The sequence below is a fragment of the Strigops habroptila genome, chromosome 15 (assembly GCF_004027225.2).
Source record: "Strigops habroptila isolate Jane chromosome 15, bStrHab1.2.pri, whole genome shotgun sequence".
NCBI lineage: Eukaryota > Metazoa > Chordata > Aves > Psittaciformes > Psittacidae > Strigops > Strigops habroptila.
Genome location: NC_044291.2, coordinates 6,088,084 through 6,101,054, shown reverse-complemented (window position 1 = coordinate 6,101,054; position 12,971 = coordinate 6,088,084). Strand labels below are relative to the sequence as shown.

General features: G+C 43.9%; 1 protein-coding gene across 1 annotated transcript; it reads left to right on the top strand.

Annotated features, from left to right (window-relative positions):
• The first annotated feature begins 797 nt into the window (after positions 1–797).
• Positions 798–8,949, top strand: SET (SET nuclear proto-oncogene). The gene is made up of 8 exons (XM_030507116.1): positions 798–1,258; positions 2,642–2,699; positions 3,731–3,873; positions 4,660–4,763; positions 4,951–5,064; positions 6,577–6,747; positions 6,842–6,988; positions 8,011–8,949. The coding sequence occupies exons 1-8, from the start codon at positions 1,186–1,188 to the stop codon at positions 8,032–8,034; spliced, it is 834 nt and encodes a 277-aa protein (XP_030362976.1). The 5' UTR covers positions 798–1,185; the 3' UTR covers positions 8,035–8,949.
• The last annotated feature ends 4,022 nt before the right edge of the window (positions 8,950–12,971 follow it).

The window sequence follows — 12,971 nt, the reverse complement described above, 5'->3', positions numbered from 1 at the left end:
TGCAATGAGCTCTCTTCCATGACAGGTGGACAGGAAAGGGACAAAAAGGGTTATTTAAAGTCTGCTTGCTCTTGGTGCAGTGGCAGGTGTGCTGGCAGGCAGTTGGGCTCTATGACCTTCTAGAGCTGTGCTCCCACAATAGCGGCATGTGACTGACAGGGCCTCTGTGCTCTTAAAACGTAACGTCTGAACTAACTGCTTTGGGTCGTCAGGGAGGACGGGGGATCGCCATGTCCCTGTGCAAACGCGACCTCACCTCACTCTGCCTCTCGAGGGGCTGGTGCTGAGGGGCCCCCTCAGGCAGCAGCGCAACCGCTGCCGTCAGCAGCCATTTCGGGATCCCCTATTTGGAGATCGCTTGTCCCAAACGCCCCCTTTTCTCCCTCCATCGATTGCCGTCCCTGTCCCCTTCTCCTCACAGGGCTGCTCTGAGGAGAGGCGCGCGAGCACCGAGCAGCGGCGCGCATGCGCCTCGCGCCATCCCCCCGTCCCGTCCCCGTGCGCCATGCACACCTGCGGGCGCCCCCGCCCTTCTCCCGCCTCTCGCGCCGTCCTCTGTGTCTCCGCGCCGAGCCCCGCCCCTCCCGCTCCCTCCGAGGCCGCCCGGCGCAGCCAATGCGCGCCCGGCATGGGGTGGTCGACGGGGGCGGAGCCAAAGAGCGGAGCCTCCGCGGCTGCGCGCCTGCCGCCCGCGGAGAGGAGGCGGTGCTCACGCCTGCGCGGAGCGGCGCGCTCAGCCTCACTCTCGGAGGGGAGCGCAGCGCGCCTGCGCATCTTGCCGCCCGCTGCCTAGCACCCCGTAGGGGGGCTTGGTGCGCCTGCGCGCTGCGGCCGCCGTACTCCCCCCCCCGCCTCTCCCCTCCCCTCCAGTGCCCCGGAGGGGGGGTTGCTGCGCATGCGCGCCGCGCTGCCCGCCCCTCGCCAGCAGCAGCAGGAGGAGGCGGCGGTGGTGGTGGTGCTGGCTGTGGAGAGCGTGAGGCAGAGCGAGCGCCGCTGCCGCCCCCTGCTCTCTGGGAGCCCCAGGTCCGGGCGGAGGAGGCCGGAGCGCCCCGGCGGCGGCGGAGGGAGCCAGAGCGGCGGTGGCAGCAGCAGCAGGAGGAGTCTGTGCCCGGCCCCCCTCCCCTCCCCCCCGCTCAGTCCCGTTACAGCCCCCCTCCCTCCGCGCTCCGCTCCGCAGCCACCAACATGTCGGCGCCGGCGGCCAAAGTCAGTAAGAAGGAGCTGAACTCCAACCACGATGGGGCCGACGAGACCTCAGGTGAGGCCGCGCCGGGGGCGGGAAGGGAATGGCGGCAGCCGCCGCGGCCTCCGCCTCGCACCGCGCCGCACCGACCGCCATTTTCCCCAGCCACACGGGCCGCGGCCGGGCCGGAGGCGGGAAGAGCGCGGGGTCGGCCGGGCGGATGTGCAGGCCCCAGCAGCGGCAGGAGGAGGCCATGTTAGCGCCCTTTTGTCTCTGCTCCCCGGCCCGGCCTCCTTCCCCACGGGCGCAGGCGGGGCCGGGCGGGGGGCGCTGCGGCCTTGGCGGAGCAGCGGGACCCCCCCCCGCTCCCCCTCCCGGAGCAGCATCCGCGGAGCCTCATTGTGCTCCGCCGCCGCCGCCATGATGCTTCGCCGCCTCCTGGTCTCGGCGCCGCCGCGGCCGCGTGGTGCTGCCCCGCCGCGCGGGGATGGAGCGGGGCCTGCCCGCCCGGGGAGCCACGCGGTGCTCGGGCGGCGATGGAGCCGCCCGCGCCGGCCCCCACGTGCGATCGCGGCAGCTCTGGGATTTTTAAAGGTCGCCGCGCCGTGGGTTTTCCTCCCGGCGGCCGCCGCCGCGGGAAGGGCGCAGCGCTCTCCTTCCTCCTTCCATCAAACCCGCCGTCGCTCCCTGCGGTGTGGCGCCCGCTGCCAGCGCCGGTCACACACGTGCTTTCCGTCCGCGGCCGCCTCTCCGCCGTGGGCAGGGGGGGAGCAGCGCGTCCACTGGAGCGAACTGTCCCCTAACGCGGGCTGAGCCGCGCGGGATACTTACCGGGGGAGGAGTGAGCGTGCTGCACCGCTCCCGCGACTTCCCGCGGCCGGTCATTCATCTCCCAGCGCGGTAGGTAAACAGTGCTCCTGAAAAGCGGGGCTCTACCAGGCTCTGTGGAGGGGACGTTCCGGTGAGAAAATCCCGGTAAACGGTGGCTTTGAAGGGTTTTTTGCTGGTAACCGTCCTTTCGAACGTTTCTTGTCAGCTTTTAGAAGGCGGTGTGTTCCCGTTCTATTGATTTTTCTGGCCTCTCTAAATTATTTAACGTTCTTTCAAATGGGTTTGTTTTAGCAGATATGGCTTAAGGCTTTTTAATGAAATTGTTATTTATGTGTCGTGATCGACTTCTCATTGAAGCTGAGTTGTAAAGCCATGTAGGGGAATGTGAACTGGGATTTCTAAGGGTGAACTCTCTCCGAGTGCTGTTTCATCCAACTTTTCTGTGCTTCAGCTGTAGCGCGCCCTGGAAGTAGCTGAAGCTTTAAGTGCTTGTATCACTTATGACATTTAGTAGAAATATCCGTGTAATTCAGAAGTAGATTATTAGAAAAGGCCTTAAGCAAAACCCCGGGTGATTTGTTAGACTCGAATGAAGGGATTTTGATGCATTTTCATTTGTTTTTTCAGAAAAAGAGCAACAGGAAGCAATCGAACACATTGATGAAGTACAGAATGAAATAGACAGGTAAAGATGAACAAAGTTTTACAGTGTTTTAGTAGAAATTGAAGTGTAACTTTCAAAAGTCAAAGTATTTAGTAAAGAAAGCTACTCGATGGTAGTTCTCACTGTGTTTAAATTCTGCCAAGATACGCTTGTGTGGTGACTTGATTAGATGTGAGAGGTGTTTGTGTGTGATAAAAGAACTGAACAAGAATCCTGAGGTCTTGTTTCATTGGGGATATTTTAAAAGGTAGATCTTGAGCTTAAAACTTAAAATTAATTGTGATGGTTTTGATACTAGAAATTTATTTTCTTTGGGTTTTCAAGTTCATGTGTATGCTCTTTTGCAAAAGTGTTTTTATGTTTGTAAGTGGAACCAAAAGTGTGTTTGAAAAGTTAGCTTTTATTATACTTTTAAAAACTTATGTATTCATTTGCTTAGAAAATGTCCCCAAAACATTAGTTCCATGTGCCAAAACTCTCTGTGGGTTCAGTGTTGGTATTTGCCTGGATCTTATCTCCATGCATGCTGTTCTACAAAGACTGCAGGTGATCACTGAGGCTTTGGCCACGTGAAGCTGTTGCATTATTGAGGCTCTTTTTTTGAGCCAAACCCAATTAAACATTGCACCTTCAGATGTTACTTGTGTGGGTGCAGAATTGCTTTGCTGGAGCTTGCTTGCTTGTCCAAAACTTATAAAGAGCAGGTGATAGTGTTGTGTGTTTGACCTATCTTTGTCTTTTGCAATCAAAATGTGTAAGAGGTAAAATACTACTTTGCTTTGCATGAATAAGGGTCTGTCCCTCATATCATGCTGCAGAACATAGGATGTATTAAGAATGTTTCATTAAGATCAGTGAGATTGCTTCTGGTAGTGTGTTTCTGAATAGTCCTTATGGGCTTAGGGCCTCTCTTTTTTTGTTTTAGATGCCTCATCTGTTGAATATGGCAGACTAGTCTAATCAAACCTAGTTGTTTTTTAGCTAACTATTGACAATGTGGCTTTAAATTTCAGTTCTGGCTCTTGTGGTTAATGTGGCTCTTTCTCTTACAGACTGAATGAACAAGCCAGTGAGGAAATTTTGAAAGTAGAACAGAAATACAACAAACTCCGCCAACCATTCTTCCAGAAGAGGTCAGAATTGATCGCCAAAATCCCAAACTTCTGGGTAACAACATTTGTCAACCACCCACAAGGTATCTTCTTAAAAACCCTCTTTTTCTGTAAATTCAGTGTGTTCTTGCTGGTGATGTGAGTGTCTTTCAGCTCTCGAGGCTCTTCTAGAATTCTTGCTGGGCATACTTTTCAACAGAAGCCTGTTTCGTATGAAAACACTTCCTCCTTGTCCTAGAGTACATTTTATAAGCTTTTTATTTCTTGCACTTGTTGATCAAAGGAGCATCTTGGTCACTAAAATCCTGTTGTGGTTTTCTTTTTGCGTTTCAAATGACAAGTTTCCTGGGTTTTGGGTTTTTGTTTTGTGTGGTTTTTTTTTTGTTTGGGGTTTTTTTTGGGGGTTGGTTTTTTTGTTTGTTTTTTTTTCTAGTTAATTGGGCCCTTAAAAAAAAACTAAAAATAGATCTAGTTTTAGTGGTTTTGTTAATTTTTAAATTGGAGGTGAGCTCCTGACAATAAACTGAGTGTTTCTACAAAACGTTTGTAGACTGCTTGTAGGTTGGTGAGTGACATGTGAAAATCTATTTGAGAGAAGGGTAGATGTATGCAGAGAGCTCTTCTTGCTTCTTAAAATTGAACTACAACAAGGAAATATCATGGTTTGACCTCAGCAAATATAAATCACATAAATGCCAATAGTCTGTTGGCTGGTAACCTGAAAACAGTGGGCTGCAAGAAGTTGGCTTGGACAGATGTGCTGTGTTTCAAATCTTTCTTACTATCAATTCCCTGTATTTCACCTACATGATATCCATGATACATCTTTTATACCTTTGTTAATGTGGGATTCCTAATTCTGTCTTTAGTATCTGCACTGCTGGGAGAAGAAGATGAGGAAGCACTGCATTATTTGACCAGAGTTGAGGTGACAGAATTTGAAGACATCAAATCAGGTTACAGAATAGATTTTGTAAGTACTTTAAAGAATGCCTTCATTTGTGATTTTTCTGCTGGTTTTTATGTACTTGCATATTGGGTTATAGTTTGGAACTTAATCTCTTTAGTCACCCAGTTAATACTAGGTTGTGCCAAGTACCGGGACTTGGCACGTGTATTCACATGATGTGGGTTCTAACTCTTTGCTTTCAACTCCACAGTATTTTGATGAGAATCCATACTTCGAAAATAAAGTTCTCTCCAAAGAGTTTCACCTCAATGAAAGTGGAGACCCTTCTTCAAAATCAACTGAGATCAAATGGAAATCTGGGAAGGTATGTATCTGGGAGAGAGGATTGCTGCTCTGTGTGATACCATCACTTCAAGTATGTTCTTTTTACTAGTTTTGTATTGAAGATGCCTTGTCCTCCCTTTCTTCCTCTCTCAATCCCATTTTCACTTCTCTACATCCATAGTTCCTGCCTATCTTGCAGGGTTTGGAATTACCCCATTGACGTGGAGATCTGTTGTGAATTCTCTTGCTCAGCTGAGCAGTGAAAGTACAAGCATGACCAGATGGAGAGATTAACAACTGCATTAGCTTGTCTCTCTCTGGCATGAATCTAGACGTGTTTCGTTGTTTGCTTAAGATAACTATTAAATAAGGAATTCCAAGCTAGCAGGGTTATGAGGGGTCAGATAGTGGTATGTGATTTGATTTTATTCTCTTTATTTCCTCAACTTCATTTCCAGACACTGCATCTTTGTAGAAGTTGCTGCCACACAATAATGTGGCTGTATCTTTCATCCAGACAGTTTTCACGTGTGATTAATTTGCTGTAGTTAGTTTCTGTAACAGTTATGAGCACTTTCATGTTATTCTGAAAATTGTGAACTGAATATTTAAAAGCAGAACTGAGGGTTGCAGTTAAGTTGCTGCTTGTTTTGTCACCCCCAGACTGAGAAGAAAACTAAAGCTTTTTTCGTTGAGAACTAGAACTTTGCCTCTTGTACAAGAACTTACAGCCCAGTACAAACTGGCTGAATGATCTTTACAACATACTACCAAATCAGTGTGAATTCTGATATCCTCCTTCATTAAACAGTCTAAACCTATAAATGTTGTGATTCTATCAAGAAAATGAATACTAGAAGTTTGGAGTTAGCACATGATCAAAGAAAGAGTGGATTTAAATAGCAGATAGGAATTTCTATCTTAACAAAAAGATTGTTGCAAACTCACTAAACTTCTGGGGTGAGGTGGGAGATACAGGACCCACGTATGTTCTTCTGACCATGTGTTTTAGTGGTTTGTGTGGGGCTTTTTTGTCTCTTTTCACTTACTACAAAGAATGGCCTGAAGACTTCAAAGCACGAAATCTTAGGGTAAGAAGGCTGGGCAGTTCTTTAAGCTCTGTCTTTAACTTGAGATAGAGGTGTGGAGACTGAGTGTTTCTTAAATCATGTAGTAGTCACAGCGTTTAGCCATTGTGAGATCTTTAAAGAAGTTCAGCATGTCATTAAACACTTGTCAGGCTTGTGCTTCCCTATGATAGAGGAACATAAATCAAATGCAAGATCTTGTGAATTTTCAGTATTTCTGTGGAGGCCATTGAAAGGAACAGGCGGTTTTACTGTTTTCTCATGTTCATGAAAAATGTAGTGTCTTTTTCTGTGAGTTGTTTGGGTTCCAGATGTTTCTTAATGACTTTTTCCTGAAAGAGGGAATAGTAAGTGACTTCTTGTGGCTGTTTACGCAAGTACCTTTCTAAATGATGTTATTTAAAAGTAAAAATCAAGCCATGTAAAGACCACTTTTTTATGGAACTTCTTGACTTTCTTTTCAGGATCTGACAAAACGGTCAAGCCAGACACAGAACAAAGCCAGTAGGAAGAGGCAGCATGAAGAGCCAGAAAGCTTTTTCACCTGGTTCACCGATCACTCTGATGCAGGGGCTGATGAGTTAGGAGAAGTCATCAAGGATGACATCTGGCCAAATCCTTTGCAGTACTACTTGGTAAGTACAGCACAGAGCTGTTGATCCATACCCGTAATAGCACCGTGTAAGTGAATTTGATCACTGTAGTTAATGGTGCATACGTGTCTTTAAGGTTCCTGATATGGATGATGAGGAAGGGGAGGGAGAGGAGGATGATGATGATGATGAAGAGGAAGAAGGATTAGAGGATATTGACGAAGAAGGAGATGAAGATGAGGGGGAGGAAGATGAAGACGATGATGAGGGAGAGGAAGGAGAGGTGAGTAATCTTACCCCTTACACCTTCTAGCTCTGGTGTTTGAGAATCTAAAGCAGCTTATGGGGGATCTTGTCAGAATACTGAGCCCTTGTGACAAAGGTAAAAGTTTTTCTTTGTACAATTGCTGACAAGGAGTTTAGAGGGGAAAAGTAGAACTACTACTACATTAACTTGTGGAGTGGTTTCAGTGTAATAAGTATGTTTGTGCATATGACAGTGAAAATAAGTTGGTTTAGGAAATTTGTAAGGGAGGTGCTTTAGAAGAACTAGCATATGAGCATAACAAAATTCTTAGTGAACATTCTAGCAAGGCTTTACTTGTAAATAGCTTTTGTTGGTGCATCCAGTTCTGTCATCCTCCCACCTTTGGTTTATTTCTGCTTATGGGCAGCTTAGCAAAGGCTCTCTGTCAGGCTCAGGAATTAGAAATTTCCTTCAGTAGCAAGTGGTATTCCAGGGACAGCATTCAGGGGGTTGATAACTTCAAGTTTAGAAGGTCTTTGTTTCTCGTAATTGGGTGTGGTGTCTCTGAGTTTCAGCAGCCAAAAAACTCCTCACATTGAGACAGGAGGATTGTTGTGGGCACCAGACTGCTGGGTTATTATTTAACCTGGAATTTAGCATCTGAAAGTGCTATATTTAACCTGAAATTTAGCACTAATATATCTAAAATATATTACTCTTCAGAGTCTAAAACTGGGGGAGGGGGAAGACCTCTTCACTTTGTAAGTCTTAAACTTACGTGTTTGTAGTGATTCTAAGTCACAGTTTTCCAGACCCGGTGTCTCTTTCACTGGGACATCCAGTTATTAACTTATTTCTGTGTAGGTGGGTGCTCATGGCAAGTGTTACTACTCCTTAGTGAAGAGGAAAGGAGTGATCATCAGACAGTATGCTATGAGTAACACTGTAGGACTGTAGTCTGTAGGGTAGTAAACCAGTTGTGGTTACTGCGTTTGAAAGTTCGTGCTCTCTGAAGTTTAGTGACTAGATTTGTTTAATTGTTGCTTATCTTTCAACAGGAGGATGAAGGAGAAGATGACTAATTGAACACTGATGGATTCCAAACCCCCTTTTTACCTTTTTAATTTTAATCCAGTCCCTGGGAGCAAGTTGCTGTCTTTTTTTTCTTGTGCTCAGTCGCCTTGTTCTCTTGAGGTCTCTTTTTCTCTCCTCTACACCATGGTTCACACTTTATTTTTGGGGGAAATACCTTGAGCAGAATACAGTGGAAAAGAATCTACCAGTTTCTGTTTCAAGTTCATTTTTATCCCTTTCTGTCTCAAAACTAAAAAAAAAAACTGTTTATGGAATCAACACACCATGTTCTGTGGGAAAAAAGAAAACCTTCTGCTCCCTTCACTCTGCTGGAAGCTGAAGAGTGCTAGGCCCCTGTGTAGTAGTGCATAGAATCTAGCTTTTTTCCTTCTTTCTCTGTATATTGGGCTCAGAGATTACACTGTGTCTCTATGTGAATATGGACAGTTAGCATTTACCAACATGTATCTGTCTACTTTCTCTTGTTTAAAAAAAAGAAAAAGCTAAAAAAAAATAATAAATAAAATAAAAAACTGGGGTTCTAGAAGGTGAGCTGGGTGGGTTTCAGATGTTGGGGTGGGTTACGTGGGCATTTTGACAACATGGCTTCTTCTCCTTTGGCATGTTTAATTGTGATGTTTAACAAACATCCTTGCAGTTTAAGATGACACTTTTAAAATAAAATCTTCTCCTAATGATGACTTTGAGCCCTGCCACTTGATGGAGAATCAGCAGAACCTGTAGGATCTTATTTGGAATTGACATTTCTCTATTGTAATTTTGTTCTTGTTTATTTTTAAATTCTTTTTTTTTTCTTTTTTTTTTTTTTTTTTGTTTCACTGGAAAGGAAAGAAAGATGCTCAGTTTTAAACGTTAAAGTGTACAAGTTGCTTTGTTACAATAAAACTAAATGTGTACACAAAGGGACTGGTTGGTCTTCACTGAAAGAAACAGTTCTAATCCTCTGTTTTGAACTTGTTTGTAGTTTCTTGTTTCTTGGCATTTTGGGGGGCATTTGGTCAGTATTGATGTAGTTCAATGCAACCTTGTGGTTGTGTGAACTGATGATCAGGTCATTTAGTTGCCACTGTTTGAATCCTTGTGAAATGTTTCATTTGATAGTTCCTGCTGCACACTCCAGTTCTTGAATTGCCAAACTCTGTAAGACAGGGCTGCAGGGGCATATGCCTTGTGTGAAGACAGAGGTTTATAGCTGTGTTTCGCAAGAGGGAAAACCACTTGATTATTAGCTATTTGAAGTAGTAACTTGCAGTACTGTATCTCGAGTAAATCAGTTTGCATAAAGATACCATGCAAGCTCAGAATAAAAAGACCAAGGGGTCTTACAATAAGATTCGGGTGTTTTTGTAAATTTTCTCAGTTGAAAATAAATCTTAAGTGTAAACTAATTTTGGGGCTATTTCAAAGAGCAAGATTCTTAGCAAAGCTTGTTTAAAAAAAGTTGCTACTTGACTGCTTTCTTTCCTTGGTAGCAGCATGTATATATGCTTTAGATCTACTGTACTCTTCCTCATGTTAAGAGACTGCATTTAAGTAGCTTGTAACAATTTCACATAGAGGTTGTTGGTACTGATATTCCACAAAGTGTAATGAAAGTTGTTTTAACATGCTGTGCTTTTGAAATATTTAAAAGAAAATGTTGTATCAGCTAATCTAAAATTCAAACAGCTAGTTCTCTTTGGATGTGTAGAAAAGACTGTCTTCTGGGAAGACTTGCTGTTATATTCTCTGATTCCTTTTCCTCACAGAATTTGCTATCGTCAAATTCAGCATTTTTGATGCTTGAGAATACACTTAGAACAAAATCAATCTCTGTTTCAGACATGCCCGGATAATGTGTGGGGGAAACATTCTGTAAGTGTCTGGTCCAGCTTGAATTTAATCCAGTTATCAGAGACAATAAAACATCCAGTCTGCATGTGAGCAATGCAAAAATAAGGCAACCATTTACTTTAGTCCATCTCAACAAAAGCTTCTGCCCTGATCCTGCTTGCAGGGTAAAGATGATTATTAATCAGTAATGGTTTCTTACCGTCTAGAGAGAGAAGGAACCAAACCTATGAACTCTCTGAAGTTTTAATTCTTTGATTCTTTTTTGTTGTAAGGTTGGAAACCGTTTGCTGTTGTGGTAGAGGGTCGATGTGCTATTTCTTGCCATGATGCCTCGTTACTTAATCGTTATATAGTCCTAACTGTAGTTCTTCAAGGAAAATCATCTTTTCCAGGTCTTTTTCATGCTTTAGGAAAAATACTGTACCATTGTTACACTCCTGTTGGTTATGAGCAGAAAACCTCTAAAAACTGTTTTGAAAGTAATCAAAGCTTCAGGTTCTGTAAAGTGAAAGCCATGAACAAGAAATGAGAAGTCTGGATAATTAAATGCTACTACTGGGATTTTTCTTTTCTTCTCAGATTGCCTAAATCTTTAGGATTTACAGGTTGCCAAAACACTTGCTACTGTACTGATAATACTGAATTGCCTGAGAAACTTAAGGTTTTACTCCTGACAATGGCTACAGAGTAAACTAATGTGCTAAAAGAATAAACCATTATTTAAGTGTAATTTTTTTCTAGCACTGGAAGACACGAGTAGGGATTAACACATTTCTCTGCAATGCTGAAGAAATACTACAGATGGCCATCATGTGCTCTGACTGTTCACTTAATGTCTAATTTGGCTGAATGTGTAATGGGTGTCCATTTTTACTTCATTTAATTTGTATATGCATATTAAGAGCATTTAAAGACTTTCACCTTGGATAAAAGTGGGAGATTCATTCTTATTACATGTCTGTATCTTATTAATTCCCCACTTCTCTTTTTGCTCCTCACATCCAGTTAATGCTGCCAACTGAAATCTGTTACAGGTGGAAGCTGAATTCAGCCTTTCTGGCCTGAATTTCCAGGGTTAGACTATAGAGTTGGCAGCAGTTTAATAAAGATTGAAGCTACTGTTCTGGGGCTGTATGACTTGAATGACTCAAAAGGTTATTTTTGTTTGAAGTTTAATTGCTATAATCTGGAATCTTTTGTCTGTAATTTCTAGTGTCAAAGGAAAGCAAATACATCCATGTGTGTAAATACAGTTAGAAAGGTTTGGGTTTTTTTTAAACAGATGATCTGTGTGCTTATTCATACTTGTCAAGATAGTTTTTGTCCCTGTAAACAAGCATTATCTGAATGGATTGCTCAGTCATTTATGCCATCATTTGAATCTGTAAGCTTCTCTTTGTACCACACTAAGCCAGGTGCACAACGATAGTACTTTGTTTATTGGATACTGTTCCTGAATTTTGAAGCCATGATTTTTTTCTTTTAAAGAGACTGAAATCAATGAAATAATTTCTCTGATGTACCTTCAAGATATCCTTCTGTTTGAAGGAATTAAAGTACATTTAACTGTTACTCGATGTTACCATTTCTAAGAGTCTTTTTCAAAAGAATCTGTTATCAGTCCCAAACTCAGCATCGTCTTTCACAGGTCAGGCTGATAGCGATCACTTCTTTAGAGATACCAGGTGCCCAGTGTGATAAGTGACGGGAGGTCACAACTGACTCGAACACGATGCTTGCTTCCTCTGGGGATCAGATTTATGCTTAATCTCTTGCCCTCCCTCTCCTGCATTAAAAATGGAAACTTCTAAGACTTTTTATCATCACATTCTCAGAGTGAATGTACTCCAGTGGAGGGAGTCCTGTAAGCCCTACCTCCTGCTGCCTTGGCTACTCAGCTGGTGAGACTCCTGAGTCCCCACGCTCCTACAGGGAGGGTTTCTGCAGCACCCAACATGGGCTGTAGCACTGCTCCCTCCAGGAGGGGTATTCCCTCGCTGGGAAGGAGTGTAAAAGTTGGCCAAAGCAAAAGGCAAAGGGCTCTGGGAAGCGAGGGCATCCTTTCCCAACATGTCTGCCTCCAGTCTGCTGGAGAGATGGTTGTGTCCTTGTTCCTGAGACTCAGTCCATACCTACCAGCTTTGACTTTCCAGTACTTTCACTGAATGTACAGTCTAATCAAAATAATTTCTTAAACACTAAACAGAGCCTGGGCTATGTTACAAATAGCAATAGCTTCCAGAGGGTTTATATTAATCTAATGCACTTGCTTTATTAACAACAGGAGCATGATCAAAGGTTTTATAGAGGTTTAAGGCTTTATTAATTCAACTCAGTTAAGACAGATTTAAATTTCTGCTGATTTCCTTTTACTAATTGTTAGTTGCAGATCGTTTACAAAACACTCATACTAGAAAAAACTATTCTAATTAAATAAAAGGAAAACATTTCTGTTTATTAGTATCTTTCTAAACTTGTATGTGGGAATCCGGGTGCCTTCTGACTCAAAGCTGTGCTTTGCTCCAGGACCAAAAAAGCATATTAGTGCAATAATATAACATTATGTAAAATTGCTGAGGAGGGATCTTACAAGTGGGTGGTCTTTACCATCTGAAAGCAATAAGTATTTTGCACTTGTTTTAATCACTACGACATACTGCATATCGGTTCTGCAAGACAGCATAGTGGTTTTTCACTTGTGATAGCTGAGGGATTACTGCCAGCCTTGCCAATGTATTTGGGTTATTTTTTCACTCCAGTATTCAGCTGAAACACCAGATACTACACGTAAAGGGGCAGTTAGGCAAAAACCAGTAGCGGCAACAGGGAATGCCCCCTTTCCAGGGGAGCATACCATCTAGAGAAGAGCTGCAAGTTTGCTTGCTCCGCTACCAACAGACACCAGTTATGAATCAATTTGGAGAACTCAAATTGAAAACGACCCGATATACTTAGTACAGCACAGCAAGCTGCACCCAGCCACAGGGATTTTTCCTCACAGCACCTAGAGGTGTCTGGAACCGAGCAGAGCCTGAGTTAAGGAGACCTGTCACTGTGTACTGTCCCCGTACCGTCCCTTTGGCGCGAACCC

Coding starts and splice junctions, on each gene's coding strand:
- SET (XM_030507116.1), top strand. CDS start 1,186: ATGTCGGCGCCGGCGGCCAAAGTCAGTAAGAAGGAGCTGAACTCCAAC. Junction 2,700..3,730: donor GTACAGAATGAAATAGACAG/GTAAAGATGAAC, acceptor TTTCTCTTACAG/ACTGAATGAACAAGCCAGTG. Junction 6,748..6,841: donor ATCCTTTGCAGTACTACTTG/GTAAGTACAGCA, acceptor CGTGTCTTTAAG/GTTCCTGATATGGATGATGA.